Here is an 18,383-nt window from a genome sequence, read left to right as displayed (position 1 = left end):
GGTGTGAGGCCAGCTGAGAAGCTGTCTGAGCAATGACATCATGTGAGCAGGAGGCAGGCCTCCCTTGGGGCCCAAAACCACATCCTAGGGAGAGGGCTGGGGACTCCACCCTATGCCGAGACTCCAGGAACCACTGCATGTCACTCATGAAACTCCTCCATGCCAGACTGTCCTGCACTGAGACACAGGGGCCTGGACAAAACCCTCCTTGATGGGTGAGGGTGTGAGGAGACCCCCACGGGAAAGTAAACAGAGACAACACACAGCTGGGTATCCACTTCCAAAGTTTAATCCCACTCCAGGAGGCTGGGCCAGCCCCAGGGCCCTGGGCTCTTCCCGTCTCACGGGCCCCAGGCCAGACCCCGGCCTTGGCTTCTCACTCCTGAGTCGTCAGCCCATCATCCTGGGGTCGAGGGACACCCTCTCCTGTCCTTGGTGGCACCTGCTGCTCAGCCTCCTCGCCCAGCCTCTCTGAGGGAGACCTCCTTCACAGCCATCTCATCCTTGGGTCCCCTCCGAGGGGATATCAACAGTCTACGCTGGGACCCTTACCCCCCGACACACCCTCCATCACCACGGCCAGTAAAGCTTCAGTCAGGGGACCAGTCTCCTTGCCTGCTGCCTCCACAAGCCCCAGCAGACCCAGGGCGCGCTTCCGCGGACACTGCTGTGGCCCCAGTGTCCAGCGGGCACAGTGAGCAGCCAGCCGGGGCCGGCCCAGGCGGAACACCTCACCCACGGACTCTGGGCCACTCTGAGGTCCCAGGTGGACGTGGCCCACGGCCTCTTCCAGCTCCTCCTCCAGCCCAGGCAGCAGGAAACGGCCAGCAGCCTCCAGCGCCTCTTCAGCTTCGGAGCCCAGCAGGGGCCTGCCTGGCGGGGGGATGGGCCCCAGGGACGCCCCACAGCCCCGGCAGCCGTGCAAGTGATGCAGGATAGGCCAGGCCGCACTGGGTGACAGACCTCGGAGTGGTACCAGGTCCATCTGGGCTTCGGCAAAGCTGCCATCCAGCAGGGCTCGGAAGAAAGGGGATGCTGTTGAAGAGGCGGCTCGCTGGGCAGGCAGCCGCAGGCCAGAGTCGAGCAGGAAATGCAGGTCAGGGGCTGGGGTGGGTGCTGGGCCCAGCAGAGGCTCATAGAGGCAAGGGGAGGGCACCTCTGGGTCCGCAGGGACTGCCGGTGGGGAGGCTGGGGTTGCAGTGGGCGACACCAGGCTTTGCAAGCAGAATAGGGAGTCCGCAGCGAAGAAGAGGAACAGCGGGTGTGGGGCTGGCCGCGTCAGCGCCGACAGGAGGACACGGAGGCCGCCCTGGTCCAGAAGCAGCCGGCGCCACAGAGAAGGCTTCCTTCGGGGAGAAAGAGAATCCTTTAAAAGGTGGGAAAGGACAGGACTGGGGAACAGCAACCTTGCTCCCAACCCATGAAAAGCACCCACGGCCTCACCGGCAGATGAAGGGCAGGGTCAGTGCACAGGCCACTCGGTCCTCGGGGCTCCCGGAGAGCAGCAGGTGAGTGAGGGCACCCACCCCGAAGGGCGACTCAGCCTGCACAGTGAGGTTCTGCAGCAGCATCTCCCCTGCAGGGATGGGCAGACAGGGTCAGGCTGGGAGCTGACAAGTGTCCAAGACAGCTGGACGGGGCTGGCCTGGGCAAGACAGGGCTCAGGCCCCAGACAGGGAGGAGAGCAGGACCTCAGGGCACTGGAAGGGGGCAGCCACAGGCTCTGGAAGGATGGGGCCAGTGGCTAGGAACTGGAGGTCAAGGGCAAAAATGAGAAGTGGGAGGGAGTCTGAGGGAGTGAGTCAGGGCCCATAAGGACTGAAACACTCCCTGGCAGTGCTGGAAATGGGGGTAGGGTCTGGAAGGCCATGGTGCCTAAGCCTGGGCTCACAAATCCGTGTGCCCAGTGGGGAGCAGGCCTGACTTCAGAACCCACACTGGGTCAAGGAAATGCAGGCAGGCACAATTCTAAGTTGTTGGGGCCCAGCCTGGTTTAGGGGTATCTGACCCCAAGGCTGGGGCAGAGGATGGAGATCTCTGCATGCTGGGACGGCGGGGCTGGATGGAGCTCTTCCTTCCTAATTCTTGGTGGCTGGAGTCGTTTGGATGGTGGGCCGGGCAGTGAGAGCGGTGAGCACTAAGGCACGGTTCTGGGTTCTGGGCTCACGGAAGGCATAAGGGGAGGATGGGGCGGCGGCGCAGGGACACACCCAGCTCCCGGTGCTGGCTGTGGCGACTGAGGGGCCGGGCACGCAGCGTGGGCCAGTCGTCTGGGGCTACGCCGAGCACAAGCCAGGAGCGCAGCAGCGCGGCCCCGTAGCTGCACACGAAGGCCTCCAGGCAAGCAGGGTTACAGGTGAGGCGCGCCAGGATACGCAGTGCACGCGGGCTCGGAGGGCCGGGCGCGCCCGTCACATAGGCCAGCAGGCCGCACAGAGCCGGGCCGGTCACCAGTGCCCCGCTGGGGTCTGGAGCCTGGGAGAAGCGCGACAACAGCAGCAGTGCTGGCCCCTCGCGACCCCACGGCTCCTCGGGGGCCGCAAGGCTGCGGCCTGGCGTGCGCAGGGTTCGAGGGGGCCGCAGCAAGGCTGGGCCAGGGTCGGGGCTGGTCTGTTCAGCCGGCTCAGGTGGTGGAGGCAGAGGGCAGCGCTCCGGTGACCAGTCGGGAGAGGTGTCTCCCGGGCCTGCGGCGTAGCCCTCAGATATCAGCCACGACCTGCGGAGGGGAAGAGCGTGTAAGAGCAGAAGAGGGGAGGCTGAATGCTGGGCCAAGGTGAGGGAGGAAGGCGGGCCAAAGGAGGCGACTGACGCCTGGGAGAGGAAGAGGGAGCAGGGGAGATGGGGGAGACAGCAGTGGGAACCCCAACTCATTCAGCAAGTACTGAGGCCTGTTATGTGCCCAGTCCCATTTCAGGTGCTGGGGAGCAGCAAAGAAGAAAACAAAACGTCCTGTTGTGGGGACAGAGCCCCAGAAAGCAGTTTCCAGGCTCTCGGCCTCACATAGACAGGTCCTGGCTCAGGTAGTAAATGGCCATCAACTGTGATTGCATGGCCATCAGCTGTGGCTAGTTGGCCGTCAGCTGTAACCAGTGAGCCACTGGCCACTAATATAACTGCTGTGGCTACGCTAGAAGGGAGGAGAAAAATGGGGGCTAGCAAGAAGATGGTGGCTGAGCCTGCAAGCGGCGCAATGAGGGTTGAGAATTGTATGGCTCCTGTTTCCTGTTTCTGCAACCCAGCCACCAGCGAGAATACAGTGGTATGACTCCCCCATCTATGGCTCCAAGGGTGTTCTTTTTGGGCCTCACCATATCCTGCGTTCTTATGTGGGGAGCGGGAGCAGAGACCCCGCAGGCCATCCAGCACGACAAATGGCGCAGCGAGCAGGGTATGGTGCCCGCCAAAGCTCCCCAAAGGGCGGTGGAGCAGTTTATGTGTATGAACACTCAGTCTCTGGAAGACCAGGAGGAGCAGCTCCCGGAGAGCTGGACCCCCGTGGAGGGGTGGAAGGATGTGGACGGTTCTCCCACCAGCACAGGAAAAGCCATGCAGCTGCTAGAGAGATGGAGCCCCGTGGAGAGGTGGAAAGATGTGGACGGTTCCCCAACCAGCACAGGCCGGAGAAAGCAAAGGTCGTTGCGGCCCTGCGGGCTGGGAAGTTCTGGCTCAGGCAGCCCAGATGCAGGACTTGTCCCAGGAGGAAAGGCTTGCTGAGTCCTCCGTGGGAGATGCGGGTGAGGTCAAGGTCGTCCTTCACCCCCAGGACAGCCCTGGTGAATGACTATGGACTATGGGGAATTGCCTTCCATCCCTAATTTAATGGACAGCTTGACTGTTTGTTTGGGAACTGTTGTTAGTGGAACTGGGGGATATTTGCTTTTGTGTCTTGACTGGCCGCCATCGAGAATATGTAAGCACCTTGATTGTGAGTCGCTGTTGTTTCAGCAGGGTACCCTGAGAGGCACAGAGAGAGTGGCAGTGCCCTGAGAGCCCTGGCTGAGTCCAGAAAGTCTGGCTGTGCCCAGAGAGAGTGGCAGTGCCCTGAGAGCCCTGGCCGAGCCCAGGAAGTGTGGCTGTGCCCACAGAGAGTGGCAGTGCCTTGAGAGCCCTGGCTGAGTCCAGGAAGTGTGGCTGAGCCCTGAAGATACCCTGGCTATGCCCAGAAGCACTGGTGGTGCCCTGAGAAACCCTGGCTGTGTCCGGGAAGACAGGTGGTACCCTAAGAAGCCCAGGAAGTCTGGCCGTGCCCAGAAGTACTGGTGGTGCCCTGAGAAACCCTGGCTGTGTCCGGGAAGACTAGTGGTACCCTAAGAAGCCCAGGAAGTCTGGCTATGCCCGAAGCACTGGTGGTGCCCTGAGAAACCCTGGTTGTGCCCAGAGAGCCTGGCTATGTCCAGAATATTGCATTCACCTCCAGGCTCCTCTCACAGGGCCCCTCGTGGAAGACGCTTGTCGCGTAGATTGTGAGGCGAGAGCCTGTTGGGGTGGAATGTGGGGGCAGAGCCCCAGAAAGCAGTTTCCAGGCTCTCGGCCTCACATAGACAGGTGCTGGCTCAGGTAGTAAATGGCCATCAACTGTGATTGCATGGCCATCAGCTGTGGCTAGTTGGCCGTCAGCTGTAACCAGTGAGCCACTGGCCACTAATATAACTGCTGTGGCTACGCTAGCAGAAAAAGAGAAGAATGGGGGCTGGCAAGAAGCTGGTGGCTGAGCCTCCAAGCGGCGCAATGAGGGTTGAGAATTGTATGGCTCCTGTTTCCTGTTTCTGCAACCCAGCCACCAGCGAGAATACAGTGGTGTGACTCCCCCATCTATGGCTCCGTGGGTGTTCCTTTTGGGCCTCACCATATCCTGCGTTCTTATGTGGGGAGCGGGAGCAGAGACCCCGCAGGCCTCCCTGCACGACAAATGGTGCAGCGAGCAGGGTCTCCCGCACGACACCTGTCCTCTTTAGAGTTTATATTCTAGTGAGACAACGAAATAAATAAGGAAGCCACAGGTGTTAGTGTGCAGCGATGCATGTGGCGAAAAAGAAAGGGCACAGAAAAAAGCCAGAGGAGGGAAGAGCTGGCATTTTCACAGTGGGGGTGATCGTAGCCTCCACTGAGAAGAGAAGATCTAGTCAAGGCAGGAGGAAGGGTGCTCTGGGCAGAGAACAGCAACCGAGGGGGCCCTGAGACGGCGCTCATCTGCGTGGTCAGAAACCAGCCAGGAGGCTCGAGAGTTAAGAGCGTAGAGGACACCGGGGAAATCAGAGCCTCACAGAAGGCTGACTTTTCCTGGATGTGTTTAGTGCCAGGTAAGGGGCAAAGGACCCTCATTTCATCTTCACAACTCCAGGGGGTAGGTGTGTACTAGGACCCTCCAGTTTACATACGAGGAATCAGAGGCCCCGCTAAGCTATCTTTCCCCTGAAACCTCAGCCTCTAAATGCCGGCACCAGAATAAGAACCTAGAGCCCAGGGCGAACCGTCACACCCACTGTACACACCACCTTCCGGGGATGGCTGTCGGGGCCCATAGTTCAGGGTGCCGGTGAAGCCAAGGTCAAAGGTGGACTCAGGGGAGAGGAAGTGTCTGTGATGGGGCCTGGAAGGTGGTCATGTCAGGAAAGCAAGAATCAGGAGTCAGAGTCAAGAAAAGTCTTATCGAGACAGAATGGAGGAGAGGGCAGTGAAGAGAGCCAGAGCGGACACAGCCCCGTCCCAAAGCCTCAGGTGGGGGCTCACCTGAGGCTTCGGAAGCTTCCAGCTTCCACTCGCTCAGGCGTCTGCTCCTCAGGGAAGTCCCAGGAAGCAGCTTCTCTTCCCTCTTCTTCGTCATCACCAGCCTCGCCACACAGCTGCCCGGCCAAGAGCGGTACGAGTCCCAGAGCCTGGAGCCTGCCCAGGGCCCCCGTATCATAGAGGAAGCCCACGAGGGCGGCCACGACACGTGGGTGCCAGGCGCTGGCACGAGGGTCCCGCAACAGGCCCATCAGCAACTCCAAACCACCAGCATCCCGCAGCCGGGCCCGGTTGATGGCCTCCCGGCACAGCAGGCACACAGCCCGCACCAGGGGCTGCTGGGAGGCTGGGCCAGCCCCACTGGGGCCCCGGCGCCGCTGGAGCTCACCCAGCAGCACCTCCACACCACCAGCATTGCCCAGTGCAGGCCGTACCAGGCCCTGGGCACACAGGTTGGCAAGGATCAGGATGGCTGCCTCGCGTACCGCCTTTTTAGGGTGGGAAGCCAGGCTGACTAGTGGGCTTAGCCCACCACCCAAACTCAGTTGCTCAGCACAGGCCCGGGAGCAGCCTCGACTCAACTCCAGGAGGGCACGGACCAGGGCCAAGGTCAGCGCAGGGTCTGGGGCAGCCGCCAGAAGCTCAGCCAGCGGGCGCACTGCTCCCTGCTGTGCCAGCGCCAGGCGGTGCTGCGGTGAGTCTGCCAGGTTGCGGATTGTGCGAACCACACTCTGTAGACACTGAGAGTCCTGGCAGGCCGCCAGGCTCTCCACCAGCAGGGGGACAGCACCTGGATGGGGGTGGGGAGGACAGACAGTGGCCGATGACGGACACCCAAGCTCCTGCCCCACCCCAAGCCCTAGTGAGCTGCACCCCACAGCCTTCTCACCAGCAGAATGGATGGCCCTGCAGCTCTCAGATTCCATGGCTAAATTGCCCAGAGCACGGGCTGTTCGGTTCTGGATGCTGTCGATCTTCACACACTGAAGAATAGTCACTGCAAGAGAGTGTGGCCTCTTGAGGGTTCTACCCCTTCTTGTCTTTCTCATTAATCCCCTGAAAAATGTGTCCGAGGGGTCAGGGAAGGCCTCAGAAGAAGCTAACACTTGCTGGGTCTGGAAGGTTAAATAGGTAGGTATTGACCAGACGGATGACGGATGGGGCTGTTACTGGGCATTTCGGGTTTGGAGCAGCCTTTGCAAAGGCCCAGAGGTGAGACCAGTGACCTCACAAAGGGCCTCCAATGCCAGGCCGAGCAATTGGGGCCTGAATGTGAGGGCACTGGGAGCCACGTGGGGCTTTAAGAAGGGGGGTGACATGATAGAATCTGAGAGCCAGGGGGAGAACAGATTATAGGGGGAAAGAATGAGGCAGGGGAAGCAATAAGGAGGCTGCCACAATAGTCCAGGAAAGGACAATGACTTGGCTCAGGTCAGCTACCAGACAGCCCAGCGCCTGGGGACAGGTCTCTGGGCACATGACGGAAGAGGGGCAGGAATGGATGGATTCAGGAGACATTTAAAACCCAGAGAATAATGACTAAATGATGGGGGGTTATACACTAAAAACGAAACCTATAATTTCTTGAGGACTTCTTAATGTGCCAGAACTCTTGTCAAACACGTTTTGGTCCAACTGCATTTTATGCAAATTAAAATATATTAATGTTTCGTTTTATCAAAAAATTTAAGATTTTGTCAAAACTGGCATAATTTCAGGCAGGCTCTGTGTAAATGGTGTTCACAACATTGCCACTAGGTGGCGCCAATTTAGCTAAGTGAACGGAAAAGCTTTCTTATCTTTTGTTAGGATTTATTTCTACTGTATTAGTTTTTAATGACTCAAAAAACCCAGTTCATGCTTAGAATATCTGCGTTATGTATTTGTATTTCTTTCTTTTTTAAAAAATTAAACTTATTGCGGGTGACAATGGTTAGTAAAATCACATAGGTTTCAGGTGTACAATTCTGTATTACATCATCTATACACATATATCACATTGTGTGTTCACCACCTAAAGTCAGTTCTCCTTCCATTGCGGTATGTATATTTGTATTTCATTTTCTTCCAACTCCAAGTTTGCGACGTAGCTATGATTATCCCATTTTACAACAAGGGATCCTAGCCTGGGAGGGGTTTAGCTCTCTGCAGAGCCCACTTTCTGGACCACTAGCCTTCTGACTCTAACTCATCAAAGGGGAGCTTTGCATAGGGCCGGACATTCAGGAGACACTGTCTGCTATGACCCTCACAAACGGAGGGTAAAATAAGTCACCAAATAACTCTGCCATCACCAGCCCAGATGCAGGCAGGTGTCGGACAACCAATACCCAGGCAATGGCTATTAATGATCTGATCTGGGCGGGCTCGGGTGTAATCTATAAACAGTGCTGCAACCTAACGGGGCGCTACGCCGACATAAAGCACGTTCTTCCAGGATACAACACAAAGAACTCAAGACAGCGCCCAGGCCCAGACAAGGAGGGAGGTGTGCGTGGAATCCTTCTAAGAAATGGGGGCGGAGCACTTACCCAAAGGGAGAATGCCTCCGAGTCTGCGCACTTCATCCCGGCACGCCCCTTCTGTACAGCAGTTGGCTAGTATGCTAAGCGCCAGGTCCAGGGTCTTGCGCAGGCGCGCTGGCGGCGAGGACGTCGACGAGGACGCAACGGAGGGGGTGGGACCCGACGAGGGGGCGGGGCCAGCAGAAGCCGCTGACTCGACCGACGAGGGGGCGGAGCCTGGGCCAGCCTGGGACGGGGCGTGACCCGCTGCAGACGCTCGCCGAAGCAGCGCGAGAAGAGGGAGGAGCCCGCCGCGTGCCCGGAAGCGCTCGATTCCCCCCGCTCCCTTGACGTGGCGCGTGCGGAGGGCTAAGAGCGCACGGCCTAAGGGTGTCTCGTTGGTAGCTGTGTCCTTTCCCCCACCTAGACCCTCCCCGGCCGCCGCCATGAGCTGCGCGAGGCAGAATGAGAGCGAGTCCGTGGGGGTTGGTTTCGCAGCCGCCATCTTGGCTCAGGCGTAAGGCTCCGCCCCCCTTCTCGCCGCTGATCCAAGGGAGCGGAACTGGAAGAGAGGGACGTAGCCAGGCACCTCCTCTCTGACGCTTTTAAAATAGCGCCCCCACAGTTATTAAGCAAGTCGGAAGTTGTAGTTCTCAAGCCCGATACTCTGATTCTTGCACAGTCGCAGAAAGCACTTCGAGGGACGTGGTCGTCTAATCGTTGCGCGAGCCCAGGAGGCGCGTGCGAGGCATGCTGGGATATGTAGTCCACGCTAAGCTTAACATGCTTGGTTTAGGATGGATAGGACCCAGAATGGGCCGGTGCCTCTGTAGATCCCAAACATGGGACCATGGAGTCTCAATATAGTGCTGCGCCAGGTGACTTGACTAGCCCGCCCCCAAGGTTTCCAGGGTAGCGACCGCCTTTTCCTTTAGGCTCGCTTGGCCGCCCCCCAGCGATGGCGGGGCACCGAAGTCCGCGCTGACTTACTCAGAACCCAGAGCCAGGTCGAAAGTGGCACATTCCTAACAGCTGCTGCAGATGGGGAGTTCTGGATCAGACAGATGAATGACGGGGTTAAACCTACCGAAACAATTCACTGTCACTTCCTAGATCCACAGGGGCTGGTGGACATTTCCATTTTGGTCCACACACTGCTGGTCAGGCTCTGGATCTGGCGAGATAGAAGCCCACCCCAGGACCAATTGTCCTGCAATCCCCAAAGCCTTTGGGTGCCAAGAGTGTGGATTGACCAGTCACCACCAAAGCAGCCACGCTGGTGTCAAGCCCTACCGCTGTCTGCAGTGTGGCAAAAGCTTCCAATGTAGCTCAGGTCGGGTTAAGCACTACTGGGGACACACTGGTGAGAAGCCATACCATGCGCTGAGCGTGGCTGTTGCTTCAGCTTCAGCTCCAACTTCATCCAACACAGTTGCTCCCACTCAGGCCTCCTGCCTCACAAGTGCCCTGAGTTCGAGGAGGCTTGTGACCGCTGCTTGGAGCTGGTTAAACACCAACAGGGCTTTCACCCTATACCTGTGCCAAGTGTGTTAAGACTTTCACTGTTAGCTCCAACCCGATCCAGCACCAGCACACGCACACAGGTGAGAAGCCCTACCGCTGTGACAGCTTCAGGCGCAGCTCTCACCTGGTGCAGTGACAGCTTCAGGCGCAGCTCTTACCTGCTCAATCACCAGCGTTCACACTGTGAGCGTGGCAAGAACTTCAGCACCAGCTGACTGCCTGCAGCACCAGCAAACCCACAATGGAGTGTGGCCATGGCTTTAGTGAGCACACCCATTTACTGAGCACTAGTGCATCCACTTGGGTGAACGACCTATGCCTGTCTAGAGTGTGCCAAAACCTTCTGCTACAGCTCCAAGCTCCTTAAACACAAAAGCTCACACATGGGCGAGAAGCCCTATAAGTGCCCCAACTGTAGCAAGCACTAGAGTAAGATGAGTGAGGCACTGGCCTCTAGTGCAAAATTTAAGGGGACACAGAAATACTCAGTAATCAAGATAAATAACACTTGAATGCAATTTATTTTTAATCAGCAAACTACAGCATGTGGTGTCCACCTGTTTTTATAAATGGACAACAAAAAGAATAAAATACCTAGGAATAAACTTAGCAAAGGATGTGAAAGGCTTATATACTGAAAACTATGACATTATTAAAAGAAATTGAAGAAGACATAGAAATGGAAAGATATTCTGTGTTCATGAATTGGAAGAGTCAACATAGTTAAAATGGCCATATTACCCAAAGCAATATACAGATTTAATGCAATCCCCATTTTAAAGGAATAGAACACAAAGTTGTATGGAATCACAGAAGACCCCAAACAGCCAAAGCAATCCTGAGAAAAAATAACAACTAACAAAGCCAAGGTATCACACTCCCTGACTTCAAATTACACTACAAAATGACAATAATCAAAACAGCATGGTGTTGGCAGAAAAACAGACATTGACCAATGGAATAGAATTGAAAACCCAGAAATAAACATATATATATATGCATATAAATTTTGGCAAAGGAGCCAAAAACATACAATGAAGAAAAGAAAGTCTCTTCCATAAATGGTGCTGGGAAAATTGGAAAGCCATGTGCAAAAGAAAAACTACACTGCTCTCTGTCACCATATACCAAAATTAACAAAATAGATCAAAGACCTAAACATAAGACCTGAAACAATACACCTCATGGAAAAAACCATTGGTATTAAACTCATGGAACTTGGTCTCACAGAGGATTTTATGAGTTTGATCTCAAAGGCAAGGGAAGTAAAAACAAAAATAAATGAACGGGACTATTATCAAACTCAAAAGCTTTTCCACAGCAAAAAACCCTCAATAAAACAAAGAGGAAACCAACCGAATGGGAGAAGGTATTTGCAAATAGCGCCTCCAATAAGGGGCTAATATCCAAAATATATAAGGAACTCATACAACTCAACAACAATAAAACAATCCAATTAAAAAAATGGGCAGAAGATCTGAACAGACACTTCTCCCAAAAAGGCATTAAATGGCCAAGAGATATATGAAAAAATGCTCAACTTCTCTAGCTATTAGGGAAATGCAAATCAAAACTACAATAAGATACCACCTCACACCCATTAGAATGGCTATCACCAACAAGACAAATAATGACAAATGTTGGAGAGGCTGTGGAGAAAAAGGAACCCTCATACATGGTGGGAATATAAACTGGTGCAGCCACTATGGAAAAAAGTATGGAAGTTCCTCAAAAAATTAAGAATAGAATTACCATATGATCCAGCAATCCCTCTTATGGGTATCTACCCAAAAAATCTGAAAACATTTATTCGTCAAGATTTATGTGCTCCAATGTTCACTGCAGCTTTATTTACGGTGGCCAGGACATGGAAACAACAAAAGTGTCCTTTGACAGATGAATGGGTAAAGATGCGGTGTATAAAGACAATGGAACACTACTCTGCCGTAAGAAAAGATGAAATACTTGAGTTACCATGCAAAGCGTAATAAATCAGACAGAAACGTCGAGAACTATGACTTCACTCATATGTGGGATATAAAACTGAAAGCAACAAAGGAACAATACAAACAAAGAAACAGAAACTTATACAGACAATAGTTTAGTGGCTACCAGAGGGTAAGGCGGGAGGAGAATAAAAGAAGGTAAAGGGGATCAAATATATGGTGATGGAAGGAGAACTGACTCTGGGTGGTGAATACACAATGCAATATATAGGTGATATATTATAGAAATGTACACTGGAAACCTATATAATTTTACTCACCAATGTCACCCCAATAAGTTCAATTAAAAAAAGTTTTATTGGAACCAGGGCCATGATTAGGTTGAGCTGAGTGAAGGAGGGTCATGAAAACTCGGGGTTGAATGTTGTTTTTATTGAAAAATTTGGGGGCCAAGCCCAGTGGCTCAGGTGGTTGGAGTGCCGCGCGCCTAACGCTGAGGTCGCCGGTTCGAATCCTACATGGGCCAATGAGCTGCACCTTCTACAGCTAAGATTGTGAACAGCTCTCCCTGGAGCTGAGCTGCGGTGGGCTACCATGTGCTGCCATGAGTGGCCGGTGGCCAGCATGAGTAGCCAGCAGCCAGCGTGCGTGGCTGGCAGCCATCATGAGCTGCCGTGGGCTACCATGTACTGCCCTGAGCAGCTGGTGTCCAGCAAGAGTGGACGGCTGCTGCGAGCACAACGACTCTCTCAGCCTGGGGGAGCATAAGGCTCATAATACCAGCCTGGGCCAGGGAGCTGTGTCCTACACAACTAGACTGAGAAACAACGGCTTGAACCAGAGTGGGGGGGGGGAGCGGAAGAAGGGGGGAAGAAAGCAAAAAAAGAAAAATTTTGACATTTTGTTCTCCATGGACTTTTCACATTTTGATTTTTTGAAATACTGCATTAAAAAGTCATTTATCTTGATTACTAAGTTTCGGGGTGCCCCTTAAATTCTGTGCCAGAGACCAGCACACCTCACGCGCCTCACCCTAATCCCAGCCCTGTCACTCAGCGCCCGGCCTCCCCCTCGCCATCTTAAACCTCCAGCGCTGTCCAGCCGCGGTGACGCCCCACGCCTGCAGCCGCTAGGGGGCGCGGTCGTCCCGCCCGGGGCGCCTCACCTCCCCCTCCCCAACTCCCGGGGAGGCGCTGGGCCCTCGCTGCATGAGTGGAATAGAGAGTCCCACGGGGCTCCTTGTAGTGGACTCACTGCTTTGGCCTTTTCGTCACCGCACAGGTGGGGGCAGGGCTTGGGGACGTGAGAAGCAAGCAGGACGAGCCCGGAATGGAACACCCTGGCCGACGCTGGGTGAGGATGCCGGAGACCCTCGCATCCTGGGCGGGGCGGGGACTGCCGCCCACGTGACTTCGGGGGCGTGTCAACGCTCCTCCCGCTCCCAGGGCACCTTGCGAAGGACTACGTTTCCCAGCGAGCGCAGAAGGGGCTGCCGGCACCGGGGCCTGCGCCTTCCCTTCCCGGAGTAGGGCGCCTAGCTGCGAGGAGGCGGCGTCTTAGCTGCAGCGTTCCCTGCCGTGGGCCCTCTCGGGTCGTTGAGGCCTCTGCAATGCCCCATGGCCTTCCAGGAGCTAGGGGTCTGGCTGTCTCCGGAAAGTGGGGGTAACTGGCCCCCACTTGGCTGCATCTCCCGGTGTCATGCAGGAGGAATGCAGGCTCGGGGTCTCACTGGGTCAAAGCTGAGGGGTAGCAGCCTGGACCTCTTTCCTGCAGCAGGAGCCTCTTTCCTGCAGCAGGAGTATTTCTGAATACACGCCTCTGCAAGCCACTTTCGCAGGGCACTCCATGAATCCCGGCAAGTTGTCGGGGTGAAAGGGGTGGGACAAGCACGTCTACTACTGCCCCTTTCCTCTTTCCTCTGAGAAAGGAATCTGTGCTTCAGCTTCTCTGACGTAATCAGCGCTTACAAAGGGTTGTTGGTGCCGATATCAATACCAACAGGAATTCCCGATTTAGGGTGTAGTGAAAAAGGAAACTTGTTCAGTGCAAACAGCTCAGTTGTGATACAGCACAGTTGTGAGACAGCTCAATAGTGTCACAACTCAATTATGAAACCGCAGGTTTGTGAGGCCACCCTTCTCTTCAGTGGTCCCCAACTCCAACTAGGAGCCTTCAGTGGAAAGAGACACTATCTGAGTCACAAGGGGAGCTGGCTTATACATATTACTGCAATGAGAGAAACATTTCGTCCTCTAACCTTTGGCACGGTCACATGAGCTGGTGTAGTAACTTTCGATCATGCCTTCGTTTTTCAAAAATTAAGTTCTGCACAAGAAATATTTTGGCTGATCCATCAAACCATGAGCATTTAGTAGATGTTATTAATCATTCCATTGCAACTATTACTCCTACAGATTGTCATAATTATTTTATGAATATGTATATGAAATTACCACAAGCAGTGGCAGGAGAACCGTTATAAATGAAGCTATAAGTAAATAAGTGTTTCTGATGTTAAATAAGTATTTTATGTTTATTACTAAATACATGCAATAAAATGTTTAATTTTAACAATAACTTAACATTGGAGTTATTTTTATTACAAAGATTAAGAAAACATTTTTTTGGGGAAAAATTTGATCTGCAAAAGGATGGATTCTATTTGCAAAAAGGTGAATTTGATTTGCAAAAGGGTGAATTTGGAGTGCAAAACCTGTGTAGACAAATCCCCACCCTCTGGTCCCCAATTGGTCTGTCATCATGCAAATGAGAACTCCATATTATTGCAGTTTGGTCCAAAAGGCACTGTCATGATTGGTCAGATAGAGCTGCACAGCTTTGATTGGACAAGGAAAGCCTCGGTCCTATTGATTGAAATACAATTCCAGAAACTCGTTTATAAGGGCTGGCTCAGATGTCAGGAACACGTGCAGGCAGACTGTTCAGTGGAGGTTTCTCAAGTTCAGTTTGTATGAGAGGCCCCTGTTTAGAAATGGCTGCTAGGCTCTGCTTTTAAATTTGAGCCAGTTAGCCACCAGAAGCCCTTTTTGGTAGGTACCGTCTTTCTCGGGGTCTACATCAGTAACCAAGAGGGAACAGTGAACTTCCCCAAAATTTCTTTATAAGTTTCAAACCATGGGAAATAATCACATATAAGATCTACACAGTTTGAACACTAAAAATAACATTGCCTGTTCTACATCCTGGTAAAAAATAATCTCAAAGAGTCTCAAAGTAATTTGTTTCCAGACCTGAGCATAAATGTACCAGTTTGGCTAAAAGAATCAGTGTCCCCAGCATCAGACACGTTTCAGAGAAATCAGGTCACAGCATGTAGATTTATTTTGATGCATCACACTACAGTGTTCTGAAATGGAAGGAGAAAAGAACAGTATAAAGGCTCAACCATTAAACCTTTAGCAAGTTGGAATACAGCTCGACGTGTCGGTGTCTGCGGTCATAAGCTTTCTATCCCCCTCCAAGGGCAGAGCGAGCTGAGTCTCCTCGTAGACCCTATCATCCTATTGCCATCAGGCCACTGATGGGATCCACCTGGATTCTCTCTTCGCTCCAGCTCCCTTTACCATTCATGTCCTGTGTCATCATGGAGTCGTCTTTCTGGGACAATCTCAATTTCAAATATTCTGTTCTAGAGCACCCATAACAAAACTTATATTTAGTAGATCACATGTTGGATTTCTCTGTGCTTTGGAAAATATGGTCACCGCTCCACACCCTTCACCACCAACAGCTGAGGACTGTCTGAAAGCGGGCTGGGACGCTGCCCGCCGGGGTTTACTTAACACCTGGTAAGTTCATTCTTCCCTCTGCCCAAAGCAAAGAAAAACCTAAACCTCCAGAAACTGGAAGCTTTGGCAGCAGCCCAATTAATTGTGTGAGAGACAACTCACGGAACGATGGGGTACAAAGACTGCTGGGGCCATCTCTGCACTGCCGCTACACAGTTCAGACAAAATCACCATCAGCCTAGGAAAGCGCTAAGTATCTACACAGAAGGCGCGGGGGTGTGGAGGCAGCTGCACTCCAGCAGAGGGCAGCAGCCCTCAGGGCAGTCACCGAATACCAGCAAGAATAGCTCAGTGGGTACTTCCAAGCTGAGACAAAGGGATAGAATCCCCCGGAATTGTTTGGCAGTGACCAACAAAACTCTGAGTGCAGAGAGGGGAGCCTAGAACCTTCTCAGGTAAAAAACCCTCTTTACATGTGTTTTCTTCAAGAACCATATCACAAGTAGGGAGGGGGTTTGAGGGGATTGTGTGCAGAGGGCAATGCCAAGCCACTTTAACTGGAATTAGACCCCATCTTCTCCACAGCAATTCCAGAGCCCAACTGGCAAAAAGCAACTGTAGGAAGAATTCCATTATAGCTCACTGAGGGCCCAGGAAGAAGTAAGCAACACTCTAACAACTGCCTGTTATTACGAGGTTACCAAAACTAAAAGCGTAAGAAAGTCAAGCAAAAGCTAAATTCAGTTTAAACTTACTTTGAAATGTACCTTCCTCATTTTTCTTCTATATGTCTAGGTGAGGTGCATAACATTTGTTTTTCTTTTGTATATTCCTATCAGGTACATCAGCTCTTGATCAAAGCTGCAGGCACCCTATTGGGCTGTGTGGGTAAGTGAACTCACACGGTTCAAGCATTCCTCCGACTCGTACTTTTAGAACATGCACTGCATGCCAGGTTCCACGCTGGTGCTGAGGACGGAGCAGATACCACAGCAGGCTTCAGCTCTGCCCCGTCCTGCAGCTTCCTAGCAACCTGCTTAGATGCAGTTTCATGCAGACTTGCCTAGGCTTTCTTCTTTTTCTTCCAAGTAGTCCAATTTTTCAGACTGAAATAACATATTTAGCAGTAGACACCTGTCCAATTTGTGGCTGCCCAGCATCTTTGGAATACTCTTCCTCTTTCGGGGGATTTTCTCTAAGTTACAATTCCTGTCCTCTTAAGGCAGAAGCCAGAATTCAATTACCTAGCCTCTCTGGAAACTAGAGCACAGGCAATGATCTCAATGTTGCCAGTTGGGGCGCACAGGATTCAGAAGACAGGAAATCGAGGATGTAAGCTTCACAGAGAATCCATTTTCAAGAGAGGGTGAAAGGGGCAGAACCTGGCTTTCCAGGGCAAACTGATGAAGGTTTTAGAATCCAGTGTCCAGCAATGCGAACTGGGATGGTGTCTCATGGCCCCCACCACAGAGCGCTTTGTGTCTGGCTGTGCAGACTGGAGGCCTCTCCAGCTAGACCACGGATACTGTGAGCTACCTAAGATTCTCAATTGCTTATCTTCTAAAAACTAGTTAGAGTGATTTCTATTCTTTGCAAAGAACTGTGACTAACACATGTACTGAATTACTGTTATGCGCCAGACTCTAAGCTGGCATATCCATGTTACTTTATTTAAACTTCATACACATAATTTAAAACACAAATTATTATATATGTCACAGATGGAAAGAAAAACTGAGATTCAAAAGGACACTTAATTCATTCTACAAATATTTATTCAGAACCTACTGTGTGCCAGCCACTGGGACCGAAGTACTGAACAAAACAGTTCCCGGCAACTATAAAAAGAATGGTGTATTGCATTTTCAATAAAAGAGGCACCACAGTACCACAGCTGTCTGCAGAGGACTTCATGCCAGGCAGGCCTCATTTTAAATATAGAAAACCCCTAAAAATAGCCACCCATGTTATGGACTCAACAGGTGATTGGCCCAAGAAGAGGGGAGGGGCGGCTAGGGCTCGGTGAAGGGGACTGAGAGGACAGTGGTGTCCCAGCTTCTCTCACCGCGATGGCTTTGCCCCTGAGGTCCCTGAGTCGGGGCTTGGCCAGTGCCGCCAAGGGAGACCACGGCGGGGCAGGAGGTGAGTGGGGCCGGCTCTGAGCCTGTGGCTTCCTGACCTTGCCCCTTGGACGTCCTGCTGCCTCTAGAGACGCCCAGCGCCCTGGCAGCACCCCCTCACCCGGGCTAACTGCCTCCACCTCTCCGCTTGCCTCACCCCGGCCTGTCCCCTCTGCAGGCGGCACCTGGCGCCTCCTGACCTTCGTGCTGGCACTCCCCGGCGTGGCCCTCTGCACCCTCAACTGCTGGCTCCACGGGGGCCAGCACGAGCGCCCCCAATTCATCCCTTACCACCATCTTCGCATCCGCACGAAGGTACGCGGCCCGAGGCCTTGGCAACCGGGGCGGGAGCAGGCAGGGTCTTGGGGTACAGGGGGACCCCCAGGCTGACAACTCCCTCTCTCCACAGCCCTACTCTTGGGGGGACGGCAACCACACTCTTTTCCACAATCCGCACGTCAATCCTCTGCCCACCGGCTATGAGCGGCCCTGAGACCCGGCAGGGGGGGGCCCCAGGCCCAATAAAGGCCCGGAAGTCGCGCGTCCGCCGCCGGAGCCTCGGGGACCTCGGGGACCTGCGGGTCGGGCAGCGGCGCTCCCCGTGACGCATGCGCACAGTGCGGTCTGCGCTCATGTTCTCCCCAAGGCCTGATTTGGGAGGGCCTGGGGGGGGGACACATCCATGACAAACACGCAGGAGATCCCTGCTCCTTCTTGTTCACCTATTAATAAATAGGGCTCTAGGCTCTGACCGGCTTTCGCAATGACTCTATGAATTCTGGCTGTCTGGAAACAACCCTGATTTCAAACAAG

The 18,383-nt window shown here is 53.4% G+C and overlaps 2 protein-coding genes and 2 long non-coding RNA genes across 10 annotated transcripts; 2 read left to right on the top strand and 2 right to left on the bottom strand.

Annotated features, from left to right (window-relative positions):
* Positions 1 to 273: 273 nt before the first annotated feature.
* On the bottom strand, positions 274 to 13,113 carry ARMC5 (armadillo repeat containing 5). 6 transcript variants are annotated; one of them, XM_019717312.2, is made up of 7 exons: positions 9,609 to 13,113; positions 8,259 to 9,314; positions 6,617 to 6,724; positions 5,731 to 6,517; positions 2,211 to 2,716; positions 1,444 to 1,576; positions 274 to 1,346 (listed from the first exon to the last, which is right to left on the bottom strand). In XM_019717312.2, exons 2-7 carry the CDS (start codon positions 8,734 to 8,736, stop codon positions 527 to 529), a joined length of 2,832 nt encoding a protein of 943 aa, XP_019572871.2. In that variant the 5' UTR covers positions 8,737 to 9,314; positions 9,609 to 13,113; the 3' UTR covers positions 274 to 526. The 6 variants fall into 6 exon arrangements, with proteins under 6 accessions (XP_019572871.2, XP_019572872.2, XP_019572873.2 ...); XM_019717313.2 differs by having other exon boundaries at positions 8,259 to 9,282; XM_019717314.2 differs by having other exon boundaries at positions 8,259 to 9,282; positions 12,956 to 13,113.
* A 1,907-nt stretch (positions 13,114 to 15,020) lies between these two features.
* Positions 15,021 to 16,315, bottom strand: LOC141569444 (uncharacterized). The gene is made up of 2 exons (XR_012493067.1): positions 16,206 to 16,315; positions 15,021 to 15,350 (listed from the first exon to the last, which is right to left on the bottom strand). It is a non-coding gene; the product is annotated as an uncharacterized LOC141569444 (long non-coding RNA).
* On the top strand, positions 15,344 to 16,339 carry LOC109437802 (uncharacterized). 2 transcript variants are annotated; one of them, XR_012493066.1, is made up of 3 exons: positions 15,344 to 15,905; positions 16,036 to 16,110; positions 16,290 to 16,339. It is a non-coding gene; the product is annotated as an uncharacterized LOC109437802 (long non-coding RNA). The 2 variants fall into 2 exon arrangements; XR_002136299.2 differs by having other exon boundaries at positions 16,036 to 16,164.
* A 1,116-nt stretch (positions 16,340 to 17,455) lies between these two features.
* COX6A2 (cytochrome c oxidase subunit 6A2) lies at positions 17,456 to 18,321 on the top strand. The gene is made up of 3 exons (XM_019717287.2): positions 17,456 to 17,592; positions 17,749 to 17,885; positions 17,980 to 18,321. Exons 1-3 carry the CDS (start codon positions 17,520 to 17,522, stop codon positions 18,061 to 18,063), a joined length of 294 nt encoding a protein of 97 aa, XP_019572846.2. The 5' UTR covers positions 17,456 to 17,519; the 3' UTR covers positions 18,064 to 18,321.
* The last annotated feature ends 62 nt before the right edge of the window (positions 18,322 to 18,383 follow it).

This window comes from Rhinolophus sinicus, linkage group LG18 (assembly GCF_036562045.2).
Source record: "Rhinolophus sinicus isolate RSC01 linkage group LG18, ASM3656204v1, whole genome shotgun sequence".
Lineage (NCBI taxonomy): Eukaryota > Metazoa > Chordata > Mammalia > Chiroptera > Rhinolophidae > Rhinolophus > Rhinolophus sinicus.
Note: the sequence above shows the minus strand (reverse complement) of the source record. Positions and strands in the feature narration are given on the sequence as shown.